The 26,482-nt window shown below is 39.7% G+C and overlaps 1 protein-coding gene across 2 annotated transcripts in view; it reads left to right on the top strand.

The window, feature by feature from the left end:
* Positions 1-20,108, top strand: part of LOC126249019 (isoleucine--tRNA ligase, cytoplasmic) — a 181,021-nt gene extending 160,913 nt beyond the window's left edge. For both annotated transcript variants that reach the window (XM_049950620.1, XM_049950619.1), the window contains 6 exons: positions 311-399; positions 5,473-5,578; positions 5,660-5,829; positions 17,182-17,287; positions 17,374-17,513; positions 19,630-20,108. In XM_049950620.1, the coding sequence (XP_049806577.1) occupies positions 311-399; positions 5,473-5,578; positions 5,660-5,829; positions 17,182-17,287; positions 17,374-17,513; positions 19,630-19,660 (642 nt within the window). In that variant the 3' untranslated portion in view covers positions 19,661-20,108. The remainder of the gene's footprint in view (positions 1-310; positions 400-5,472; positions 5,579-5,659; positions 5,830-17,181; positions 17,288-17,373; positions 17,514-19,629) is intronic.
* The last annotated feature ends 6,374 nt before the right edge of the window (positions 20,109-26,482 follow it).

Here is a 26,482-nt window from a genome sequence, read left to right as displayed (position 1 = left end):
ATCTTTTGTTTTGTTACATGTACCAGTATAACAAAAACCAAAAAAATTAATTGATATCAGCACCTTCTCTGTGCCAGGCTGATAACTTCCACTTTATCCTCAGTGTGGGTGTGTCTATTAATGACAGTTGGTCTGAACCCTAGATTAAAGTTGATATTTCTCACAAATCAGTAGCCTCTACCTCAAGGTTCACAGCAGTTTTATTTATCTAAACTGCTGCAATTCATTTAGAAAGATCTTGGTGGTTTTTCATTAGTATAATTTTCCACAATTTTGAATTCATGGTTAATGAAGTTTCATCTTATTCTAGGTGAAAGATGCCGAACTGCAAGTAGCTTTGGTATCATGCAACAGAAGGCCTAAACCTGATGTTCAGAGGAATGAGGAACCCTTCTGCAGGTAAATTTGCTTCTGTAACATTTAAGCTGATTATATCTGATTTTTGTTGTTGTTGTTGTTGTTGTTGTGGTCTTCAGTCCTGAGACTGGTTTGATGCAGCTTTCCGTGCTACTGTATCCTGTGCAAGCGTCTTCATCTCCCAGTACCTACTGCAACCTACATCCTTCTGAATCTGCTTAGTGTATTCATCTCTTGGCCTCCCTCTACGATTTTTACCCTCCACGCTGCCCTCCAATACTAAATTGGTTATCCCTTGATGCCTCGGAACATGTCCTACCAACCGATCCCTTCTTCTAGTCAAGTTGTGCCACAAACTTCTCTTCTCCCCAATCCTATTCAGTACCTCCTCATTAGTTATTTGATCTACCCATCTAATCTTCAGCATTCTTCTGTAGCACCACATTTCGAAAGCTTTTATTCTCTTCTTGTCCAAACTATTTATCGTCCATGTTTCACTTCCGTACATGCCTTTTTGCCTGCATCACTTACTGCATTTTTATATTTTCTCCTTTCATCAATTAAATTCAATATTTCTTCTGTTACCCAAGGATTTCTACTAGCTCTCGTCTTTTTACCTACTTGAACCTCTGCTGCCTTCACTACTTCATCCCTCAAAGCTACCCATTCTTCTTCTACTGTATTTCTTTCCCCCATTCCTGTCAATTGTTCCCTTATGCTTGCCCTGAAACTCTGTACAACCTCTGGTTTAGCCAGTTTATCCAGGTCCTATCTCCTTAAATTCCTGCCTTTTTGCAATTTCTTCAGTTTTAATCTACAGTTCATAACCAACAGATTGTGGTCAGTCCACATCTGTCCCTGGAAATGTCTTACAATTTAAAACCTGGTTCCTAAATCTCTGTCTTACCATTATATAATCTGTCTGAAACTTGTCGGTATCTCCAGGCTTCTTCCATGTATACAACCTTCTTTTATGATTCTTGAACCAAGTGTTAGCTATGATTAAGTTGTGCTCTGTGCAAAATTCTACCAAGCGGCTTCCTCTTTCATTTCTTACCCCCAATCCATATTCACCTACTAGGTTTCCTTCTCTCCCTTTCCCTACTACCAAATTCCTAACGACATCCTCTTGAGTAGTCCCCGCATGAAGATCCAAATGGGGGACTATTTTACCTCTGGAATATTTTACCCAAGAGGATGCCATAATCATTTAACCATACAGTAAAGCTGCATGCCCTTGGGAAAAATGATGGCTGTAGTTTCCCCTTGCTTTCAGGCGTTCGCAGCACCAGCACTTGCTAGGCCATTTTGGTTAGTGTTACAAGGCCTGATCAGTCAATCATCCAGACTGTTATGAAACTTCCTGCCGAATTAAAACTGTGTGCCCTACTGAGACTCGAACTCGGGACCTTTGCCTTTCGCGGGCAAGTGCTCTACCATCTGAGCTACCGAAGCACTACTCACGCCTGGTACTCACAGCTTTACTTCTGCCAGTATCTCGTCTCCTACCTTCCAAACTTTACAGAAGCTCTACTGTCCTTTCTTTCAGGAGTGCTAGTTCTGCAAGGTTCGCAGTAGAGCTTCTGTAAAGTTTGGAAGGTAGGAGACGAGATACTGGCAGAAGTAAACCTGTGAGTACCGGGCGTGAGTCGTGCTTTGGTAGCTCAGATGGTAGAGCACTTGCCCGCGAAAGGCAAAGTTCCTGAGTTCGAGTCTCGGTCGGGCACACAGTTTTAATCCGCCAGGAAGTTTCATATCAGCGCACACTCCGCTGCAGAGTGAAAATCTCATTCTGGATCCAGACTTGCCCCTGCAACTACTGAAAAGGCTGCTTCCCCTCTTCAGGAACCATACGTTTGTCTGGCCTCTCAACAGCTACCCCTCCATTGTGGTTGCACCTACGGTACGGCTATCTGTATCACTGAGGCACGCAAGCCTCCCCACCAACGGCAAGGTCCATGGTTCATTGGGGGTGGGATATCTGATTATGCTTCACATTGTGAACGCCCTAGAGTCTTCTGTTTCTTGCAAAAACTTCCCATTAAGTATTCAAGAGATTTCTTCAAAATGGTGTTGCTTTGAGTACTTCCATGTAGTTGTAATTTACCATTGCTGCCCAATGGCACAAGTCAGTAGCTACCAAACTTTTGGAACAACACTTTTGAAAGTGAAAAATATAATGGTGAACAGAAAAAGAGATGCTTGTAACAACGAACAAAACCACTTGTATCTTCTGAAGGGTTGTCTGTCCAAGACCTAAAATTCCACCATCAGGTTTGTCCAGTCTTTCTGTTAAGAAGTAAATGCAGATTTCTGAGGTTTTAGATTGTAAACATCACAGGAGTGTTTACAGTGGCTTCAAAATTTATGGTCTCTGTAGAGTATTTAATCCATTCTGACATAGTAAAAATTTGTCACAAAGCACTTTTACTGGTTGCAAGTTTGTTTGGATACAGAATGTGAAACCACAGTCTAAGGCAGTTTGCCAATGATATTTCTTTGTGTAATGTAGCACAGAGTACTCTCTTGATTGGGGGCTTACAGAACTCTTGCAGTAGACTTAATTACAATAACTTTGATCCTGTAACAGGTGGGCCCCACTCCTTACAATTGGGAAATACGTAAGGACTTCAGAAATTAAGTTACACATGTAAAATGCTAAGTCCATTGCAAAACAAGACTGGCACTTTGTCAGAAGAGAATACATGTTCCAGGGTTTCTGCAGACATTGTTCTGCTGCAATATGTGTTACACATACATCACAGTGTGTGGCTAAAATAGTTTCGCAACTGGAAATGGATCTTGCTGGGACGCCTGCTAGACTGAGTTGAGGGGCTAACTTGAGTGGAGTAGGTGAGAGAGAAAGGAGACAGGGAGGTGGAGAGAGGTTGTGGAAGTGTAACTGGTGCCTAGGTGGGAGAGCCAGCAGGTCCATGGGATAGGAATGTGGATTCTAGGATATCACACTGGTATGTGTAAAGGGAGGGAGGAGATCACTTGCTTCTGAGAAGTACTCATCTGAAAGCCAGCTATGTGCCTGTCAGTGCTCGGCAACACTATTGTTCACTGGATTATTTCCTCCACTCCTTAAATTATTTACATTCCATGAAGGACTTTCCCATAATGTGTGAATCCTTATCATTAATCCATGTGAACAGCTGCATAGATTGCAAAACTATTTTGAGATTGGGAACGAAAGGGCTTAGGTGAATATTTGAAGTGGTGCTATGCTGGAATAGCACAGGGTCAGCTAACCCTGTTTGAATGTTGCATGTTACCTGCTGTTTACTCTAAATGTGCTCCACAGTTGTTGGAGGATGTGTCTCTTGTTATATGTGAGAGGATGTGATTTCAACACAATGACACATCATGTCACTTCAATATGAATGTTTGTGAGCGCCAAGTAGCAGGTACCCTCATCCTTGGATCAAAGGGGAAGCCCTGTCGCATGGCCAGTGCTGCCATTAGATTTCACTTCTATAGGTTTACACGGTGTTGGTATATGAAACCCCAGCTGAAACTGAAGAGGAACTGTTTTGTAGCATGTGCTGTTCCACACAGTCGAAGTGCTCAGTAGGATTTAGAATCTGATGAGTTTAGGGGATAGGGGATACCTTCATTGGATTACTGAGACTGTTCCTTCACAGTATAGATGTAATGAAACTGTGAAATAGTGTGTGCCTACCTTGAAAGTTACTGTCTCTCTTTGGTGAAAAAGTGCAGCATTGGTTGATGCATCCGAACTGCGAAGTTAGAACCTCATTGTGTATTCCTATGTTCACACCAGAAGACATAGTTTTCCTCCTATATCATTCCACCACCACCAAGGTGGCGCAGTGGTTAAACACTGGACTCGCATTCGGGAGGACGATGGTTCAATCCCGCGTCCGGCCATCCTGATCTAGGTTTTCCGTGATTTCCCTAAATCGCTCCAGGCAAATGCCGGGATGGTTCCTTTCAAAGGGCACGGCCGACTTCCTTCCCCGTCCTTCCCTAATCCGATGAGACCGATGACCTCGCTGTCTGGTCTCCTTCCCCAAAACAACACAACCCAACCACCACCAATCTTATTTTTTCTCTAATTCCCTAAAACACCTTTCTAACCACCACCACCTCTCGCCTCCTTCCCCCAACAAATACTTTGAGACCAATATGTGCATTATAAGTAATTTTGTAAGTTGTGCCCAGAGATTACTATAATACACACAAATCTGTAAACTGTTTATTTGTGAAGTTAAGGAATGGAGTGGTAAATATTATCCCAGGCAGTTGGAATACTTTCAACGAGAAGAGAAAACTGTAGTATGATGGAAAGGACAGGCTGGTTCAAATGGTTCAAATGGCTCTGAGCACTATGGGACTCAACTGCTGAGGTCATTAGTCCCCTAGAACTTAGAACTAGTTAAACCTAACCAACCTAAGGACATCACAAACATCCATGCCCGAGGCAGGATTCGAACCTGCGACCGTAGCGGTCTTGCGGTTCCAGACTGCAGCGCCTTTAACCGCACGGCCACTTCAGCCGGCTGGACAGGCTGGAATACAGCAACAACTTAATATAGTAGCATCTGAGGTATTCAGTAGGAATCAGATACATAAACAAGACTGAACTCGTAGCTAAGTTAAACCTTGTTTATTTGTGTGTTGGTCACTCAATGCAATGATGATACAGTGAGAGTGAGTTACTTATGGCACAAATGAATTGAGAGTAGCATGTAATGGTCTAAAGAACTTTTAGTAATTGGAGCATCTGAGCACACCTGAGAGACAAGGGAAATCCTTAATACAATTATGCATAAATGGTATTATCAAATAACCTGCACCAACAAGGTAGCTAATTTGGAGTAGTGTACTGCTTTAAGCCATTACCTATAAACAATTACAGGGTTTCACTGTGCCATGGAACACTGTGCACATTTCACATTACATTACAGAAAACTAATTTAATTTAAAAGGAAAATACTGTTCTTTGTAGATTTGCCGGTCTATATGAAGCTGCATCTCCGTGTTCACATCAACTCTCCATGATTCTCAGTTCTATTTGTATTTATTTTTACATATAGTTCTTACTATTACAACCTCAGAAGTGTTCATACAATTGCACTAAATTTCTAGGTATACAAATGTGATTCTGAATACAAATGGACCGACAAAGTATGGCACAGTGTTGCTTGAGAATCCTGTTGGAAAACTCATCTCATTTCATGAAATTGTTCAACAGGTATGACTGTATGTTGCAAACATTGTTTATATACACCCTGTTTACTATGAACTGAGAATAACCATTCATAGTGTCTTGCAGGTAAAAGTACTGTTCTCTCTGGATGACGAATTCAAGTTACATTTGCCTGGTGTCGGTGATCTGGACTGTGTGAATGATGTCACAGAATTACATACAAGGACACTGTTGATTAATCAACCAGGAGGAAAAGCCAATACTGCTAATTTTCTGAAAGAAGATATATCTGTACGGTAAAGTATCCTTTAAATGTTAGTGTTATGCTGCATCACACTCAAGTGAAAGCAGCGTATATGAATGTGGTCAACTAAATAACTTGTACATAGTTCTCAGATGTGGAGGATGGAAACACTGTTTAGTGTGCAAATTTGAGACCTGAAACCAATCAGCAAATTACAGTGCATTCATACATGATCCAGTAACATTAATCTGACCACCTGTTAAAAACCTGAATAACCACCTTTTGCAGTGTGGACATGCAGGAAGTGTGTTAACAAGGTTATGGAAGGAACTGTCAGAGATGTGGAGCCATACCGACTTCACGAACATAGGCAGTGATCATAATGTGACTGGATAATGTATATGCTAGTGTGGCCTTACATCCATGATTACAGTTAAGTGTAAAATGTACAGGGTGATTCTAAAGTCACTATAAATTTTGTACTTAAACAAATTTTACTAACCAATATGTAATGGCACTGCAACTTATGTTACAATAGGACATAATATCAGTGCATTTCACATGTGACCACATTCCATGTCTAGGCACGCCCCCCAGCGCTCCACTGTAGACCAAAAAACCTTCCCAAGCATATCTGGTGTAATCTCAGCAGCTGGGGCTCGAACCCGCTGTGTTAAGTTTTCAGTGCTGCGGATCTTCACCTGGTATACCTTAGACTTGGTAAACCCCCATGCAAAAAGTCTAAGGGTGTCAAGTCGGGAGAGCGGGGTGCCCACATCCGTGGAGAGGCATGACAAATCCATCTGCCGGGAAATGCTTGATTCAGATAATCCCGAACGACGAGGGCAAAATGAGGTGGTGCACCATCCTGTTGAAAAACAACAGTAGCCATAATCCCATCAGATATCAACTGGGGCTCCAAAAACTGTTCCAACATATCTAGGTATGTGGGTCCAGTAATGGTTTGTTCTGTGATGAAGAAGGGCCTGTACACTGTTGACCTTATTATCCCTAACCACACATTCACTTTTACTGTGCCCTGTTGCCTCTCCTGCAGCACGCCCGGTTGTTCGTCTGCACAGATCCTGCAGTTGTGTCTGTTCCCACGTCCACAGGTATGAAATGTAGCTTCATTACTGAACAAGACATTTTGCATCAAATTATCATTTTCCACAGCTTGTAGCAGGTCATGACACATGGCTTCTCTGGCTGCGTAGTCCTCCGCTTCAAGCTTATGTACGACCTGGATATGGTACGCATGTTTGTGCAGCTTGTAACGAAGAACTCTCCATACAGTGGTTTGAGGAATACCAAGCTCCCTACTAAGTCTCCTGGTAGATGCGGAAGGGCTACATGTGATCGCATCCTGCACACTTTGCACAGTGTCTGGTATTATGGCCGGCCTCCCTGGATGTTCGTCATCTGCAACACTACCAGTACACTGGAATTTATTGACAGGGTCTTGATATTAAGCCTGATGGGGCCTGTTTTCCAGAATCGACGGGCAAAGTCTGTCTGCACCTGTTCATACTTCATTCCACGGAGACGAGAAGAAACAACAGCGATTTGTTCTTCTTTGATTAGCATTCTGCCATAGTACCTGCAATAAACAAAGATTCCGTTACTATATCACTGAAATGTATAGTGACTTTAGAATCACCCGGTATTGGAAAGATGACTTCACTGAGATAGACATTCAGTGTTTATTTGGGCAACTGACAATAGAACTTGCAGCTATGTATTTCTTGCATAATTGCTCAAGCTTAACTAAATTTACAACTATACAGTTCCCAATGAAAATAGTTTCCATAAGAGACAAATCCACTGTTGTTGAAGAAACAGTTGTAATTAAAAGCTAAGTCACTGGAGGGCACTTTCTGCACTGACACTGTATAATAGTTATTCACAAAGGGCTTCCTAAAGTTAAAATGATTTTGTAATGATGATCAATAGCAGATTGCTGATAATTTGATTGAGAATGCCATGAAAATAGGGTACAGAAATTCCATAATTAACTCCAAATGCCTCTGAATGTTAGCACTGCTGCTGATGTTGCCATGCATCAGCTTCATAATTTTTGCCTAGGCACAGTGCCTTGTGTTCGGTGCACACTATGTAGCTGCAGTTAGGTTTTTTTAATGTTTTGTTAGAATTAATCTTCATGAAATGGACATGAAACCTCATGTGATTTTCTTTCTGTGTTGTTCGTATTTTAGATGTGTTGCTTTGTTGTGCCTGTAGTGTCACAGTTGTGCAATTTCAACACTGAAAAGCTGAGAGTTAGGCAAATAAGCTCATTTTCATATCTTGTCGCTAGTTCTTCAGATCAGTTCCAATTCTCAGTCTAGGGTTTCTCTAAATCAATTGCAGCCTATGCCAAGATGGTTTCCTTGAAAGCAACATGGCTGATTTCCATCCCCGTCCATGTTCTGTCAATCATATGATTATTCGGGGTTATTCATGTGTCTGTGATAATTAGTAAGAAAAGAAGTATGTAATATATCAAAGTTTTATAGAACTGAAATAAAAGTGCTCACAAAAGTTTTGTAACCTATGTTACAAATGTTGTTCAGTGTGTCCACCTTAAATAACGTGGCCAATATCTTTGCAAAACTCCATTTCATCCCTTCATTCTATTTCAAAGTAGGAATTAAGACTCGCATCTTTGTCCATTCCAGTAAGCTTCTAATGCAGATCAGCTTTGTAGGGCTTACTTTTAAGTCTCTTATCAATAATTTGCCACACTGTTGGCTTCAAGACGCCAAACTATAAACTTGTCCATGTGGTTGACTTGCGAAGGCTGTGTTGCTAAGCTTCTGGGTGCCTCTGTGCCTTGACCTACCAGTTCCATCCTCATCTGAGAGATGAATAGTGGGATCTGAGATTTCTGTGTGGAAGGAGAATGTGGGTAGTTGCCACATGGTTGTAGCCATCTGTTTTAACTGGTATGAGCTGTTCCTGAAAGTATGTCTTAGACAGCATGAAATACCTTGTCTGGGACTGGTGTAAATTTTCCTAAAGCACAGAGGATGATTGTGCAAGTTATTGGCAGCTCCAACATATGTAGATAATGGAGCTCTTCCAGTTAAATAGCTGTCATATAGAGAAGAAAGTCCACTGTGCACTTCTTATCTTTTCTAGTTTTATGCAAAAATTTGGTGGAGACTCTGCCAAGAGCTGCTGAGCACACTAGTTGGATTCGCTTTACTACAGTGAAGTCAGCACTTGAGTGTAGACGCCACACTTGGTTCGTGTTAGTGCCTGGCTCGAGTGGTGTACATCATTAGCCTCTTTTGCAGGATTGTCCCCAGAACCACACACTGTCCTCTGATTTGGAGGCTGGTGGAGGACTTTAACCAGAAGCAATGTGGTTCTGTAGTGACCTCAGATGCAGTTTTCTTAACCTGTAGTGTAAGGTTATAATAATTGTAAGATTCCTCTGAACAGGTCAAGCAAGCTACCCAGGTAACAGAGAACACAACATGCCCATGCAGATTTGTAGATTAGAGAAAACTACTCCATAGGCTTGATGACCAGGTATGTGCAGTATACAAGACAGAGAGAGTAGTAGTTAATATGATATCAGATAATTGCCCCAGAATTTGCCTTACTTATGAGTGGCAATGATGCACTCTTAGTATTATGAACAGATAGTTGCTTGAACCTAGAAAGGAATAATTGTGAAACCATAAATTCCATATGGAATAAATATATATATATATCTCATTAGAATCTAGAAAACCTGTTTACATCAAATGAGATGATTGCTGTTTCTGATTGTGAAATATTTTGGGTGGAAGTAAATGTTACTGATGGATAAAAAATTGTAGTTTCATTTAAAAGGCAAGTTGTAGCGGGGAAATGCTTTAGTGAAGACTTTTGGGATGTAAATCTAAATTTCCCAATTGTAATGGGGAGGGGGGGGGGGGATTTCATCTTGACAGCTATGGGTTGTGAAAGGGGACACACACACACACACACACACACACACACACAGACAGACAGACAGACAGAGAGAGAGAGAGAGAGAGAGAGATATGGATGGGCATTTTGGACATATTTATTACGTAATATTGTATTAAATATTGTACTTGAAATTTGCCTGGAGCAGATAATTAGAGAAGTGACATCTTGGGATAATCATAATCTTCTGATCACAAACAGACCCAGACTCAAGTCTGATTGTGTACAGTAGGGAATTAGTCACCATAAAGTCTGTTTTGACTTCAGTGGTGGATGTTAGGAAAAGAATTCTGCTTATCCAAGCTCTCGATATAAAGTGTTCACTGGGGTATTTCACATGTGCTGCATAGGTATATTATTTGAGGGGGGTGTATTTACTAACCAGTATCAACAGTGCAGAAAGAAAGTATTTGCATTGTGTTCTCTCAGTGTCCAGTTTTAAGCTTAATGTGACAATTCATCTTCTGGTACAGTACTAAGTGAGAGGGGTCAGATTATTTTTGCGCGCACTCCTAGATAAACAGGAAAAGAAGAAGAAAAGATAAAAGAGATTTTTCATGCACAACATCCGTATCAAAAAATACGATTGTGGAATGTTTCATACTGTATTTGTGATTTGATGGAAGACTGTATTTTTTCAGAACAGTAGTATTGAATAACACATGTGGAGCTTGTGTCATTGTTTGACTTATGCTTGCATGATCAAACCATACAGAATATACAATTCAGAAAAGCTGCTGTACCAAAGGAGACACTATCACTTACTTTAGGGTTCACACATTTAAACATAACATTATATTTTGTTTTAACAGGCAATACCATATTAGAAGTTTAATTTTTTTTAATGTCACTGCTGCCTCGAAAGCCATCCATAATTGTGAAAATGTTGCTGGTGCGGGATGTTGTTCATAAACTGGCCTCTGTATAATGTTCCATAAATGTTCAATGGGGCTTATGTAAGGAAATCTGGGTGGCCAAATCATTCGGCCGAACTGTCCAGTATGTTCTTCAAACCAGTCACAAGCAATTGTCGTCCGGTGAAATGACATTATTGTTTGGGAACATGAAGTCCATGAATGGCTGCAGATGGTCTCCAAGTAGCAAAACATAATCGTTTTCAGCCAATGATTGGTTCAGTTGGACCAGATGACCCAGTCCATTCTATTTAAACACAGCCTACACCATTATGAAGCCACCAGTAGCTTGCACAGTACCTTGTTGACAACTTGGGTCCAGGGCTTCATGGGGTCTGCACCACACTCAAACCCTACCAGCAGCTCTTTCCAACTAAACTGAGACACAACAGACCAAGCCACGATTTTCCAGTCATCTAGTGTCCAACCAATACGGTCACGAGTCCAGGAGAGATGCTGCACACAATGTACTATTAACAGAGACCCTCGCACTGGTCGTCTGCTGCCATAGCCCATTAATGCCTAATTTCACCACTGTCCATTAGATATGTTTGTGATACATCCCACATTGATTTCTGTGGTTATCTCATGCAGTGTTGCTTGCCTATTAGCACTAACAACTCTATGCAATGCCCGCTGCTCTCAGTCATTAAGTGAAGACTGTTGACCACTGCATTGTCCGTGGTGAGAGGTAATGCCTGAAATTTGGTATTCTCAGCACACTCTTGACACTGTGGATTTTGGAATATAGAATCTCCTAACGATTTCCAAAATGGAATGTCTGATGTGTCTAGCTCCAACCACCAATCTGCATTCATGTGGCCATAATCACACGAGAAACCTTTTTACGGGACTCACTTGAATACAAATGACAGGTCCACCAATGCACTGCCCTTTTATACATTGTGTACACGATACTAGCACCATCTGTGTATGTGCATATCGCTATCCCATGACTTTTGTCATCGTACATATTGAGCAGTTGTGTAGTGTTTGTGATTCATTTGTTGAAGTTGTCAGTGATAAGATGACACTCAGGAGACCTGTCTGTCTGCCCTCTGTTTTGATTCTGCAGGCAGTAACTGTGCTGAATTTAGAGGCAAACATTGTTTGCAACATTAATTCTTGGGTACAACCAAGTTCTGGCAGCATTGGCCTGTGGAACATTGCCACACCCATAGACAAGGTACTGGACATCCGCGTAGTACGGATGCATGTCAAAATTTATGCGTTGTGCGAGTGGCACTGGCTCACTGAACGTCATCCAGGGAAGACATCTGGGCTCATGTTGCACCTGCTGTCGCTAAAGGCCATTGGGGACAGTCTATCTGCAGCAGTACGAAGATCACATGTGCATCTAGCCAGGCTACCACTGACAAGTACAGATACTCATTTGTATAATATCCTTGAAGAATGTATCAACTGTGCTATGATCAGACATTTATTACAGTCAATTTTTGTCAATACAAGTAGATTACATGAGTTCACTTCTGCTGTTGCTTTGTTGTCTTCAGTGAGGGGAGTAGGTTCTATCTGTATACAAGTGATGGATATACATGTGCACAGTAGCAGTCCCACTCCAGGCTTCATTGTGTGTGTGTGTGTGTGTGTGTGTGTGTGTGTGTGTGAGCGGCAATATGTGGATTTGCACTGTCCTGCTAAAAAAAAAGCACATCACTTCCCAGCCAGTATGGTAGTAGTATGGTGATAACGACCTGTGGGAAGTAGCGGGCACTGCTTGTTTTACCCTGCAGAAACATCAGATGTGACTGCGAGTTTTAACTGATGGCATTGCCCCCCCCCCCCCCCACACACACACACAAATACAAAACCTTGCCTAGTGTCTCGTTATTTAGTTTTGGTGCTTCTGTTTCCATAGTAACTCATTTGTATAATATCCTTGAAGAATGTATCAACTGTGCTATGATCAGACATTTATTACAGTCAATCTTTGTCAATACAAGTAGATTACATGAGTTCACTTCTGCTTTTCATGTGTATTCATGTTGTAAACTTGTTGTTGTGATTGTGTATTTCAACCATTTTACACTAAAAAACCAAAAATGAAGTTTAATAAGTAAAATTTTATGGAATGCCTGTTGTCAGAAATAGTAAAAATGAAGAAATTGTTATGCTGCATGAAGTATGGTTAGGTCTAAAAGTTCACCAGGCAGTGCTTCAGAATGCAGGTCAAAGCATCTTACTAAAATTGAACAAGATGGTGGTGTTGTAAGTAGCGATAATGACAGTAGTTATGCTACTAGTTTTATTAACTTCCAAATTTTACTCTCTAGCATGTAATGGCTGCTACTAACACCACTACTCCACCACAAATACTTCACACTATTACGTGTCTAAAACAAAAGTTTCACCCATACACTGGTACACTCAACGAACAATGAACACTGCTAAATCCTTGAAACCCCCCGCCCCTCCCCTCACTTCCAAAATGCGAATATTAAATTTGGTGTTATGAATTCACTCTGTAAAATTTTTGTATGTTGTCACCCTTCCAGCTGTGTGTGTAGCCACCTCATCAATGCTGGCCACATTTTTAGCCGCTCAGCTTTGGTGGCATGGCCTAGTGCGTGCATTCCTGTTGTAAACATTACAGAGAATACAGCAGTTCAGTTTCTGCAATGTGCCCAGTGAACACGAAATTTAACACGGAAAATGTGCAGTATCAATGGATAAGCTTGTACAGCATCCTCTAGATGGGTATATTCTAAACAGGATTGTTAGGGATGAAAGAGGCCGACAGGGTTTGAAATCCATGTCAGAAAACTAAAACAGTGGAGCAAGCCTTTAATAACAGATTTAAATGTAGCCAAAACCTTGTTCCACTCTCGAATAGCACATGAGAAAAATGAATTTTAAAAATTTTATTTTATCATGATGGTCATTTCTTTCCCTGTATCTCTCAGTCAACTATCTTCAGATTTGTAGAGAAAGTTGGTGATTATAATTTTGTGGAAAGGTTTCACAGCCAAAAAAAGAAAAGAAAAGAAAAAAATTTATAGAACTTTTGTTTTATTGATTGCCACCTCCTGAATTTACTGATTATAACCATGGCAGTTTTTCCCCTGTTACATGATAATACAAAACAAGTTGTTGTTCTTCAAACTTTTTGGACTTCCTCTGTCAGTCCACTCACCAATATTCCAAAAAAGGATTGGCAAGTGTAGTGTAGGCAGTCTCTTTAGCAGATTTGTTGGATCACTTTAAGTGTTGTGTCAGTAAAATACAGCCTTTGTTTGCCTTCCCCACAATATTTTCTGTGTGATGGCTCCGATCTACATTATATGACGTAGTAATCAATAGGTACGTAGTTGAATCAACGACCTTTAAGTCTGTGGGTGACAAATTTTCTTTTTAGTGTAATGTGGAGGACCTCTTGCTTTTTATTGTTCACACCATGCAGCTATTTTGTCTAAATCATTTTGCAATTCCCACATGAAAATCGTCTATAAAATGAGCTGTAGTGATAGAGGGAGTCAGGTGTGCCAGCAATCACAGCATGTTGATATTATCAGAAAAGGCATTATTAGTGATGTGTTACTATCAGCATGGAGAATCCACTACTGCTGCAAGAGCTCTTGCATACATCATTTGGTGAGGATGGCATGCTCAGTCACCACTTCCATCATGCTTGGCCTCCCAGATCCCCAGACCTCAATCTGTAAGATTATTGGTTGTTAGGTTACCTCAAGTTGCAAGTCTTCCACGATTGGCCTACCTCATCAAAGGTGCTAAAAGACCGCATGTGACAGAAATTTTCACCGTACATCCTGATACACTGTACAGTGCTGTTCACAGCACTGACCCTTCATGAATGACAGCTGACATGTTGAGAACATTGTCTTCCCTAAAACTCAGTTATTATACTTGTGGAATCAGTTTTTACCCGTCTACCTACATTATTTCATGAAGTATTAAATTTTCAAATGTTAACGGATATTTGAGCCACCCTATAGACTAAGAACAGCAGTGGGCCAGAATCCCAGATATCATCTCGGTTTCACTTGATGACTTCCCCCAATTATTATAAACTGTGACCTTTCTGACAGAATATCGTGAATCTTGTCGCACAACTGAGACGATACTTCATAGACACACAATTTGATTGGAGGTTACTTGTGAGGAACAGTGTCAACAGTTTTCTGGAAATCTAGAAATATGGAATCAAATTGAGATCCCCCATTGATAGAACACGTTAGTTTGTTTGAATAAAGAGCCAGTTGTTTAACAAAAACAATGTTTTTTAAATTCTTACTGGTTTTGTGCCAACAGAACAATTTCCTCGGATCATTTCGTAATGTTGGAATGCATTATATGTGCCAGAATCCTACTACAAACTGATGTCAATGAGATGGGTATAAATTCAGTGGATTTTGTCTATTTCCTTTCTTGTGTGTTGGTGTGGTTTGTGCAGCTTTCCTTTCTTAAGATGCTTCATCAGCATACTCTGAAAGGAACCTAACTGGTATATAATCTGCACAGGAAGAGTTGCCTTTATTAAATTCCTTAAGTTGCTTCAGTGTACCAAGTGTATCTGTGAAGGACAATCAAACATTTTCCGTTTGATGGCATTGCTGCAGTGTATATGAAATGTAGTGTGACTCCAGTGTGGGTATTTAAGCACTGACATGTAGCCAAGAGATAAGTGTGGCATTTAAGACCTTCCAACGTGCATGCAATAAACGTGGAAATGTGAACTATGGGGACGTTATAACCAAATGCGTCCTAACAGGACCAGCATGCTGTTATTCTTTTTTTGTTTGCCAAAGGACAAACACTGGTTGACATCCATTGGAGAATGTGTATGGGGCAGCATGTCTGTTAAAACCCACCCTTGTTGAATGGTGCACCAAGGAATGCTGCTGCTTCATGATAATGCATGTCCTCATACCGCAAAAGTGATGATGCAGAAGATAAGCCAACTCAAGTGGGTGACACTCGAGCACCCACCCTATAATCGGGATTGCTGCCCTTGCAATTATCATACCTTCAGTCCCTCAAAAAAGCTCTCAGAGGGTTGACAATTCTTGTCTGACAAGAATGTGCAGCAGGCAATAACAGACTTCTTCACACAATAGGAAACTGTGTTTTACCAAACAGGTATCTTCAATCTGGTGAGTCGGTGGGATGATTGCCTTAATGCTCGTAGTGATTTTGCTAAGTTGGCGTACTGATTGTGGACTATACAGCGTGTGAACAGATAGTTTTTGATCACACCTTATACACTGGTGTGCAAAGCTTAAGGACGAAAGTAACTGTTGTATGATTTGTCACAGCAGAGTAACGTAACTTGATGAAACTATATGTACAAAGAAATTCTACAGTATAGTACAAAAGGTAACAGTAGAAATTACGCAATGAGACATATAGAAATGATACTTTTATTCCTAGACAATAATTACATGGAAGTCACTGCAATTTATAAAAGACAGGAGATATGGTTCTTAATTGGGTGTGTGTGATCATGGACAGCAATGCATGCTCTGTAACATGCTTCCATGCTGGCCACAAAGTTGGTTAAGAGTTCTTTGTGGTAGGGAGTACCATTCCTCCACCAATGGGGATGACAACTGTTGGATGGTTATTGGTGCATGTGGATGTGCTGCAGTGCATTTCTCCGATGCTTCCCATTGTGCTTGATGGGATTTAAGTTGGGGGAACAGGCAGGGAATTCCATTCGCCAAATATCCTCTCATTGCAAGAGTTGCTCCATCTGTGCAGTTTGAAGCAGTCATCCATCAAAATGAAGTCAGAGCCGAATGCACCCATGAAAAGATGCACATTGGAAAGGAGTACTGTGTCACAATGTTATCCGGTGAGTGTACCTTGTTAAAATATCGGAAGGTCAGTGCGCCCATGCAACAGTATGCTTCCCCACACCATGACATCTGGATCACTAAGAAAGATCATGTTCCTGGGTGCATTATGTGTTTCCACCTTTCACCATATGAGTTTTATTTTTGATGGGATTGAATATAATGGTGTTCTGTTTTACTACAATGACCTAGTGGTTACTAATTCATGTATCCATCATTAGACACACTATTTGCTCGGGACTTTTGTTTCTAAGAGATCTAGTATGTTGCCATAATGATTTACACATCATTTGAGGTGAGCCAGTATTCTTAGAGTTTTGAGTTGGGTTTGAATTTCTCTCTCAAGTTGAGAGATCTTAACATGTGGCTCATTCATCCATTCTTTGTGTGTACTTTGCTGGCTTGTATTATGAAAATAAATGTTTTTCTAAGTTAAAAGGGCTGGTCTTCAAGTTAAATTATATCATAAATACTGTTTGCCAACATCAGCTGTAAGTGGTTTTTCTGAACTCAAGCTTTGTTTAAACGACACACACACACACACACACACACACACACACACACACACACACAAAATTACATGTATATTCACACTTGATAAAAATCTCTCCCCTATGTAATGAATTGTAAGGCATATGTACAAATAAGAATTTTATATTACTATTGAGTTTAACTGGTTATTCTTGTTTTTAGATATGCAAATGTGGAATACATTTTGAATGGCAGATGTGAAAGGGGAACTGTTCTTTTAGAAAATCCTAACAATTCTGTTCTGAAATTAGATGAATTTGTTAATGAGGTATGCCAAGTACAATATCTTTTTCAAGTTATTTTTATCAATTAATAAATTTACATTGATAACTGACAAAATGTTCTCTATTGTAGCTTACAGAGTTATTTGACCTGTCTGGGTACTATACATTATCATCACCTGTCAAAATTGCTCTGAAACAAGAAGGAAATGCAGCATTATTCCACAAGAAGACACTATTTTTGTACCCGAATGGAAACTCCAATATCGCCAGGTAACTGTGTGCCCCTGTGTTGGAACACGCATTATAGTTATTTTTCATTTTATGTACTCAAGTTTCCGATTCCAACTATTAACTGCCTGCCTCCAGAACAAACTAGCCTGTATTTTTGCAAAGTTGGAGAATGTTAAACACCCAAGATTCCACAGTATCCGTACTCCCCCACCCCACACCCCCATAATCGATGACTGTTGTAGCAAACTCGGCAAATGCCATTTTTTCAAAATGTGTTTTTTTACAGATACTGGTACTTTAATAAGAGTGTCATACAATGACTGAAAGAAAATACGACAAAACTGAATATTTGCCATTGTAAAATGTGCATGGATTTAGCAAATTTTTTGAAAACTATAGATCCTCATTTTTTTCAAGGTTTCAACTAATCCTCCTCTCATACTGCATATTTGAAACTTAAAACATAAAATTTAAAAGTTAAATTTAATAGCCTGTACACTTGCAGTTTTTGTCACTCAACTGCACAACGTCCTACATGATAAACCAACTATTTGGTAATTGTTTGTTGGACAACAATGCATAGTATCTCACTTCTCCCTACATGATAAACCAACTATTTGGTAATTGTTTGTTGGACAACAATGCATAGTATCTCACTTCTCTTTCCTGTTCAGCCACTATTTTACTAGCTGTTATAGTACACTTTTTTTGGGACATCATTATTAAGATGTTGGAAGAGCCATAACAGTCTGAAAGGGTTCTGGAGTTCAGAAGTGCGAGATAAAGCAAGAGTTGTCAACAAAAAGATGGAGTAGTACACAATTGCAACATCAGAGAAGTACACGATTGCACTGTCAAATGAAAATGTGAATATTGAAAAGAGCATAAAATTTTGCATTTGGTCATCAAAGATTGACAATTTTTACCAATTTGAAATAATGTATTGCCAACCACCAGCTGTATCAACATGACCCTATTCTCGTCCTGGTTTTGGTTTGTAAAACCATCGTCATTGGAGGGAAAGCTAGACATTGGTGATTTACACATATATATATATATATATATCAATAAAATGGCACTTCCCTATAAACTTGACTCTGTCTTGGCCGACCGGTGTGGCCATGCGGTTCTAGGCGCGTCAGTCTGGAACCGCGTGACCGTTACGGTCGCAGGTTCGAATCCTGCCTCGGGCATGGATGTGTGTGATGTCCTTAGGTTAGTTAGGTTTAAGTAGTTCTAAGTTCTAGGGGACTGATGACCACAGATGTTGAGTCCCATAGTGCTCAGACCCATTTGAACCATTTTGAACTCTGTCTTGGCTTGCACAACATATGCTAATCAACTTGTATCAGAGGATCACAATCATGAACTTGAAATATTTTAAGTTGAGTTTTGTAAAATATTTCAAGTTTGTGATCCTGATCTACTGATGCAAGTTGCTGTAATGATTAGCAAATGTTGGTTGAACTAAGGCAGAGGCAAGTTTATACTGAAGTGGCATTCTACCGATATGTATGTGTAAATCACCAATGTTCTGGTTTTACCTCCAATGATGGTTTTATGAAGTGAATCCAGTATAGTAATAAAGTTGTGTTGATACAGCTTGTTGTTTGCAATGCATTATTTGAAGTACTTGACAGCTTCAAGAAAATTATTTTAGCAGCTTGGTGGGAAAGTGAGTTATGCTTATGTTCCCATGCACGCAACTCTGAAACGGCTACTGCAAATGAAAAATGTTGTACATGAAAGATGGAGAGCATCAATTTCTGTGTGAAAGTATCCATAGCACCAAAGAAGAAATAATGTGGATATGTTGAGTTTTGTAAAAAATTATCATTTCTAACTTTTTTCCTCAATAACAGAGGTTAGTGATGAACTTCAAATATTCCTTCACGAACCATTATCTCCATGGGTAACCCGTACTATATTTTTGAAATATTTGTTGACTTTTGTTAAAAGGGTTGTCACCTGGCAGTGTTACATATGTGTGTTACACTATTAATGGAAAAGGCTTGGTTCACAGTTGCTTTGTTTCACTATTTGTGCCATATATTAATCTTTAGCCCTTAGTTGTAATATTTCAGTTAAACCAGTATAATAGCAAGCAATGACTGACAGCCATATAACTGTATGATACATCATCGTTTTGTTTCAGAGTACAGTCTCCTGGTGAAAACAGAAGCTGACACCACTACAACCATGAACGTTAAATTTGTGTGTGAAAATGCTACATTATCATCAAGTTGAAGTAAAAATGGGGCTCAGTTATTTTGAAGTTTTGCACTACCATCACTCGGAAGATCATTTACACTAGAAACCTCTTCCACCATTATCCAGGATCACCACTCCCCACAAAATTGTGTGTGCATTTTGTAGCATTAAATGGTTTTCTTTATAACATTGAAGGGCATTTAATAAAATTTGACAGTAGCATCAGATAATTACACAGTGAGAGAGAAAATCATTGCAAAGAACAGCACATCTATAAGCAGTTAAAAGTAAGCATCAGCAGAGTTCTATTGTAATAATGTGAAGTCTCAGCATAGCTGAAGACTGTTAACAACTGCAAAATTCCTGTCATGTCGCTACAATTTAGCCAAAGTGCATCCCAATAAAATAAATAGCGTGAAAGTATGTGATATTGCATAGGAGCAATTATTATATGGGATTAGGGTAAGAAACTAACTGATCAGCCATATTGCATATCTCAGTCTGTTTTATATGAGTGTGATTATTCCAGATGGGTGATGCATACTCTGCAGTTTAGCAGCGCAGATCAAGGGTGAGAAGCTGAGAACATCCCAAGTACTACTAATAAGCTTACAGATCACATTATTCTGGTGACAGATTAAGCTTTATTCTGCGGTACCGAGAGTGCCATTGTGAGAGACTATCTCATCACTCAATGTTATATTCTCCATGCAATTGGTTTATATTCCTAATTTGCCAAGTTTCAAAGTTTTCAAATGCTGTTGACGCAAAAGTTTTAGCTTGTACAACAACACTTTGTCTGGCCAGTTGGTTGTTTGTCACTGCCAAATGAAAGAACATTTTCCCTAGTTTCTGCACTGACTAATTTTGTTCTTTATGGTGACATTTCTTCTGTTTGTGGTAGCATATAACTATCTGCTCAATTCAATGGGTCTGCCATGTGGACAACCTGAGTTTGATTCCTTATACTGATTTTCTCCTCTCCTCTCTCCCCCCTTAGTGGGAGGGCTACAACAGGGGTGCACTCAGCTTGGTGAGGGCAACCGAAGATCTACATCTGTGAGAGGTGGTGGCTCAACGGTATACAGTTTCCAGACAAATTTTCTATGAGTGACTAACTCATATGCAGCCATGTCTAATATAACAAGCTCCATTCCAGACCTTGAAAGCCACCATGTCATCCTCTACCTTGCAGCATCATGGGGATAAGGTATACAGTGACAGGTGGTCAGCACACCACTCTCCTGGTCATTTTGCAGACTTTCCAGACCGAGGTGCCGCTACTACTGAGTCAACTAGCTCCTCAGTTGGCGTCCTGAGGCAGAGTGAACTGCTTACCAGTCCTCTCACCAAGGAAAATCCTTGTCAGTACCAGGAATCAAACCCAGAACCCATGGCAGCCATCTACACTGACCATTCAGCTATGAAATCGGACTGTCTATGACATGACCCATCTCAAATGTCAGGTCCGGTTAAATATCTGATCAGAACACAACCTCTGTAGATGGAATGCACACAGTTCCTTTATAAATGTCTGGTCAGAATGCAGAGATATGGTTATCTCTCTCTTATGAAATGATAACATTTTTGAAAACAAGTTTATGATACATTATTCAATTTATTCTACTGTTAATTTTCCAAGTGGTTCCACAATACAATGACATGTAAATATATTAATCTTAAAAACACACAATTAATTGATTTGTAATCATATTAGATGAATCAGAAGCACTTTAACACATCTCCAGCTAACTCGGAACAATGTGCCAGATGTTTGACAGTATGGTTGTGTGCATTAACTATATAAAAAGGAATGCAAATGTTAGGGAAGAAGAACAACATAACTTAGGGAAGAAGAACAACATAACTTGTACGTTACTGTGTAACACATGTGAATTCAGTGCTGAAACGACCCATAAGTGACTTTATAAGGTACACTGATCGATGCATGTAAATATGTTCAAAGTAATACATAGCATATATGCTATCTGTGAGGTAACATGTATAGCCTTGAGTATGAACCAAGGGAATGGTCAGAATTCTTTATTCAGCATCAGTTCTGGAACAACATATATTGTAAAAATATTTAACATTATATAATTCATAGAAGAAATTTAAGAGCATCTTGGGGGTGAAATTTATAAAACTGAGACCAAGACATTCTGTCTTTGTTGTCATAATATTAGGTGGTAACTTTTGCTCTCTCAAAACATATAGGTCGTGGTATAAATATGTCTTACATTACAATCTATGAAAATACCATCACATTCATCTTCACATTTTTTAATGAATAAACAACAATGTGTCTTATAAAAATGTGTTCCCATGATACTCTTACATTATTGTAAGAATTATATTTAAAAATATCTAATAAAATATATATTTTGTCCTGAAATTGATACTGAATAAAGAATTCTGTCAAAACCTTAGTTTATACTAAAAGATCGATGCATCATCTCTTAGATAGGTATTTATTATCGTAAACGTCTTTGCACTTGTGTTTTATTTGTCTTGTCTCGTGCACTAAGGTGTGTCAAGTAAAAAATGTTTCTAAATGTATGAATTATACATTTTTAAAATTCATGTACTAATATTGCAGAAGCATTTGGAAACCTCTTCAGCCCTAATCCACTAGAATTTCATGCCAAAGTCAGTCAGTTGGAGAAAATATCATTTCATAATACAATGTGACTTACTCCACCCAAAATGAAATGGTCAAAAGTGAGTGTGCTTTTATTTTCCTGTGTCTTTTTTACTTTCAATTTCTTCATGTGTGGGTCCACAGCCTCAACATAATTCCTAAATGATGAAACTATTTTAAAAAACCTAGCCGGCCGCTGGTGGCCGAGCGGTTCTGGCGCTACAGTCTGGAACCGCGCGACCGCTACGGTCGCAGGTTCGAATCCTGCCTCGGGCATGGATGTGTGTGTTGTCCTTAGGTTAGTTAGGTTTCAGTAGTTCTAAGTTCTAGGGGACTTATGACCTCAGCAGTTGAGTCCCATAGTGCTCAGAGCCATTTGAACCATTTAAAAAACCTCTGTAGGTTGTCAGTTCTATTATGCAAGATATTTTATTGCAGCATATACATATATGGTGAAAGAGAACTATGACAAATTTCCAGGTGTTGTCCACAGATATCAAATGAGTATTTTTGTATCCTGTTTATTACTGGAATCACCCTTGTTTCTGTAAAAATACCTTCATACCAGTCAAGAAGCCTGTAATATGCAGTAACCAAAATGTACAACACAAAACACAGAGTAATACAACAATCCTCAGACAGATGCAAAAGTACTGTTATGTGGCTGCTGTTGGTACAGGAACAGCTGTGCTGTCATCCTGCTCTTACATTGCATCCAGTGAACCCATAGACGAGGTGCATATTGGTCAACTCTTCTTCACTAAAACTTTACACCATAATACCGTCTACACTTCCACTGTTGAGCATTATTTTCAGTGCAATACAGATAAAAAGTTTGTGGCAAGAAATCAGACAAAAAGCAATAACTCTGTAATCACTTACAACAAAATACTCGGAAGGTATGCCTTAACAACTTCAAAGTTTATGGGTGGAGTTCTGGGTCACCCTGTATATGACATTACTGGCCAGATTCAGATGTATTTTATCAGGGATGCATGTGTCATTTAAAACCTGTTATGTGCTACATGGGAACAATTGTGTTCCCACATAGCATGAAACAGGTTTTTAATATGACAGGCATCACTGACAATACATTTGAAAATGGCCACAGGCCCAAACTAGCCATTGTCATATGCCTACCAGAATATTTTCATTTTTGTAGCCCTGAGAAGAATATGATTGTACCATGTTGAGATTTTCTTAAAAAGCACAAGAGGTCAACACTTGGTCATGAAATGCTCCCATGTTTTTTTGAACTAGTCCACCAACCTCTAGATGAACTTCCAGTAAAGGATACTATTTGACCAAGGTGGCTGATCCTGTAGAGGTAATGGTGGATTGAGATGAACTCCAATAAAAAATGATTCCATACTTCACTTACAGCAGAGCCATATGATTTGATATCTGTTGTATAAAATTATACTCAAATGCTAGTAGGAATTTTCACTTCGAAATACATACTAATTAATGCTGATTTCTAAAACCGTTTATTTCCTTGTACAAATGGTTTTTCCTATATCCTATTAATGCACTAAAAGACAGAACAATACTATGATTATCAGACCTTTTCTCTTGCAAAGTGTAAACTGATCTAAGTAAGTCAATAACACACAGAAAACAATTTGTTTCAAATGAACTGGTTCTATGATTGAGGTGAAATGTTGCTTACTGAGTGGATATTGGAAAAAAAGTGTAGCAGCATTTCAGAAAGTGATCAAAAGATTAAAATAGTAAATTTATAACGAGATAATTGTACCACTAACAAAACTGTAACTACGGGAGACTTTGATTGCATTTGTAGTTGTAGAAATATTTTTTATTTGAACTTTTCTGGAAACATAAGTGACATACAATTTTATTTAATTTCAAATAAGTACACGAACACGACACAGATCTGGCACCACATTGTACACGATAAAAAAACTTCCAGTGTGCATAGAACTGGATGAACCATATGACGCTGAGTATTAGTCATGCAGATGTTTGTAGAAGAATGTGTGGTCATTCCTAAAACAGCATATATTCCTCTAACAATAAATGATAGAAAAGGAACTGCTGTCCATAGTGAACTATTTGACGTGCTTTAAATTTTACAACTTTAAATAGCTATAGTTCTGTAACACAACATTACCTATATAATTTGTACATATTGGCTCCAAACCCTTTTGAGCAAACCAAGATAACACACAAGCTGTACGATGTGCTTCAGGTGAGTAGTATTTTAGGCCAATGCCATCCAATTCTTGGTCAGAAAATATTCGTAATGTCCCCTTGAAGTTTACAACCTATTACAGTTAGAAATCGCAAAAAAGTTAGAGAGAAACTACCTGACAACAGCCTACTGATTCTTTCTGTGTTTATAAGGGAACATGACTAATCCTACTACAGCGTTATACGACATGCTTTCCTTTCTGTTACAGAATCTATTACCTCTTCAAATATTTTGCTATATGAAAAATCAAAATGTCATTATCTAATTTTTAAAAAGCTGTTATTAGGAATAGTATCCAAGACTGGTGTGGAGTCTCGATCTGATTACATCTATTTTGCCACTGTCTGCTAGATAAAATGAAATTGGTCTTTCTAATATTGCAGCGATTGTAACGCGTGCCAAATAAGCGAGGCTGTTTTGGCACAAATGGTCATTTTTATGTACCTCATTTACATAAATAACATGACGGAAAATAATTCATGAAGTTCCAGTATCAAATGCCTATTAGACCTTCCATTTAATTTGTGTGATCTGCCCGTCTCTTCTCCTTCTAACAAACAATCTTGTCATCAGGAATTCTGTAACTGTACCTGCCATTGTCAAAACTTATTCTCCAGTTAACTTCACTAATCCTTGCGGAATCACCGGTTCAGTTATCCCAGGTTTATACAGTGCGTTTTCCACTCTATTCCGAGAATAGGACTTAAGTGGCTGCTGGTAGTGGGACAAGGCCAGCATCGCCCCACTCTACATTGTTGCCAAAGTTATTCAAGATGACGGCTATAGATATGGCAAAGTCACAATGACATCATGGCGGGAAGTACAAATTTTGGCGGGCAAATAGGTCAACTGGGCTACTTCCTCTACCCTAACCTCTTAGCCCCCCCCCTCCCCTCCCCAAGAAAATGGCGGGAAGGTAAAATTTTCGTGGGGAAACAAGGGCACTAAGAAAATGGTGGGAAAATAGGTCGCTTAGGCTTCCTCCACTAACCTAAGTCGTCCGGCCGCCACATCTTCTTTGGAATTGACGGAAAAAAGACTCAGCCTGTGATGGGCTGCTGGATAGGATGGACGTAAGTCTTTATTTTGCAGGCAGTCTTTATTTAAACAATTTGAGGCAGTAGCTCCATTCGATGTGTTCACCATGAGGTCCGGAGTCCAACTGACCTAGTTCACAGTACTGCCACCAGAGGTGACGTTATTGAAGATGGTGGTATGTGGGGAAAAATGGCAGGAAAACGACTCAACCTATTCTGGGCTGCTGGATGGGAAAGTACTCTGTCTTCAGGCCACAAGTGGCCCATTGGGACCATCCGACCGCCGTGTCATCCTCAGTTAAGGATGCGGATGGGAGGGGCATGTGGTCAGCACACCACTCTCCTGATCATTATGATGCTTTTCTTTGACTACTATTCGGTTGAGTAGCTCCTCAATTGGCATCACGAGGCTGAGTGCACCCCGAAAAATGGCAACAGCGCATGTTGTCTGGATGGTCACCCATCTAAGTACTGGCCACGCCCGACAGCGCTTAACTTTAGTGATCTCACAGGAACCGGTGTATCCACTGTGGCAAGGCTGTTGCCCGCTGGATAGGAAGGACTGTACTTTATTTACTTTGGAACAATTTAATTAGGAATGGATTTGACATAGTACAAGGGGTGGAACTTAAATAGTGGCAACTATTTATTCACAACTGATACAAAAGAGTTACATGTTTGCACCTGTTACTGTCCTTCAAAGTAGTCACCAGCGTTTTGTAGAACGTGTTGCCAGTGATGTGGAAGGCGTAGTATACCGTTAGCAGAGCCTCTTCTGTTGATGGTGCAAACCGAGTGGTCTACGGCCTGTCGAATCTCTGGAACAGTTCTGAAGCGAATGCCACGAAATGGTCCCTTCATCTTTGCAATCAAATCAAAGTCACAAGGACTTAAGTCCGGGGAGTAT

Source organism: Schistocerca nitens, chromosome 3 (assembly GCF_023898315.1).
Source record: "Schistocerca nitens isolate TAMUIC-IGC-003100 chromosome 3, iqSchNite1.1, whole genome shotgun sequence".
In the NCBI taxonomy this organism is placed as follows: Eukaryota; Metazoa; Arthropoda; class Insecta; order Orthoptera; family Acrididae; genus Schistocerca; species Schistocerca nitens.
Note: the sequence above shows the minus strand (reverse complement) of the source record. Positions and strands in the feature narration are given on the sequence as shown.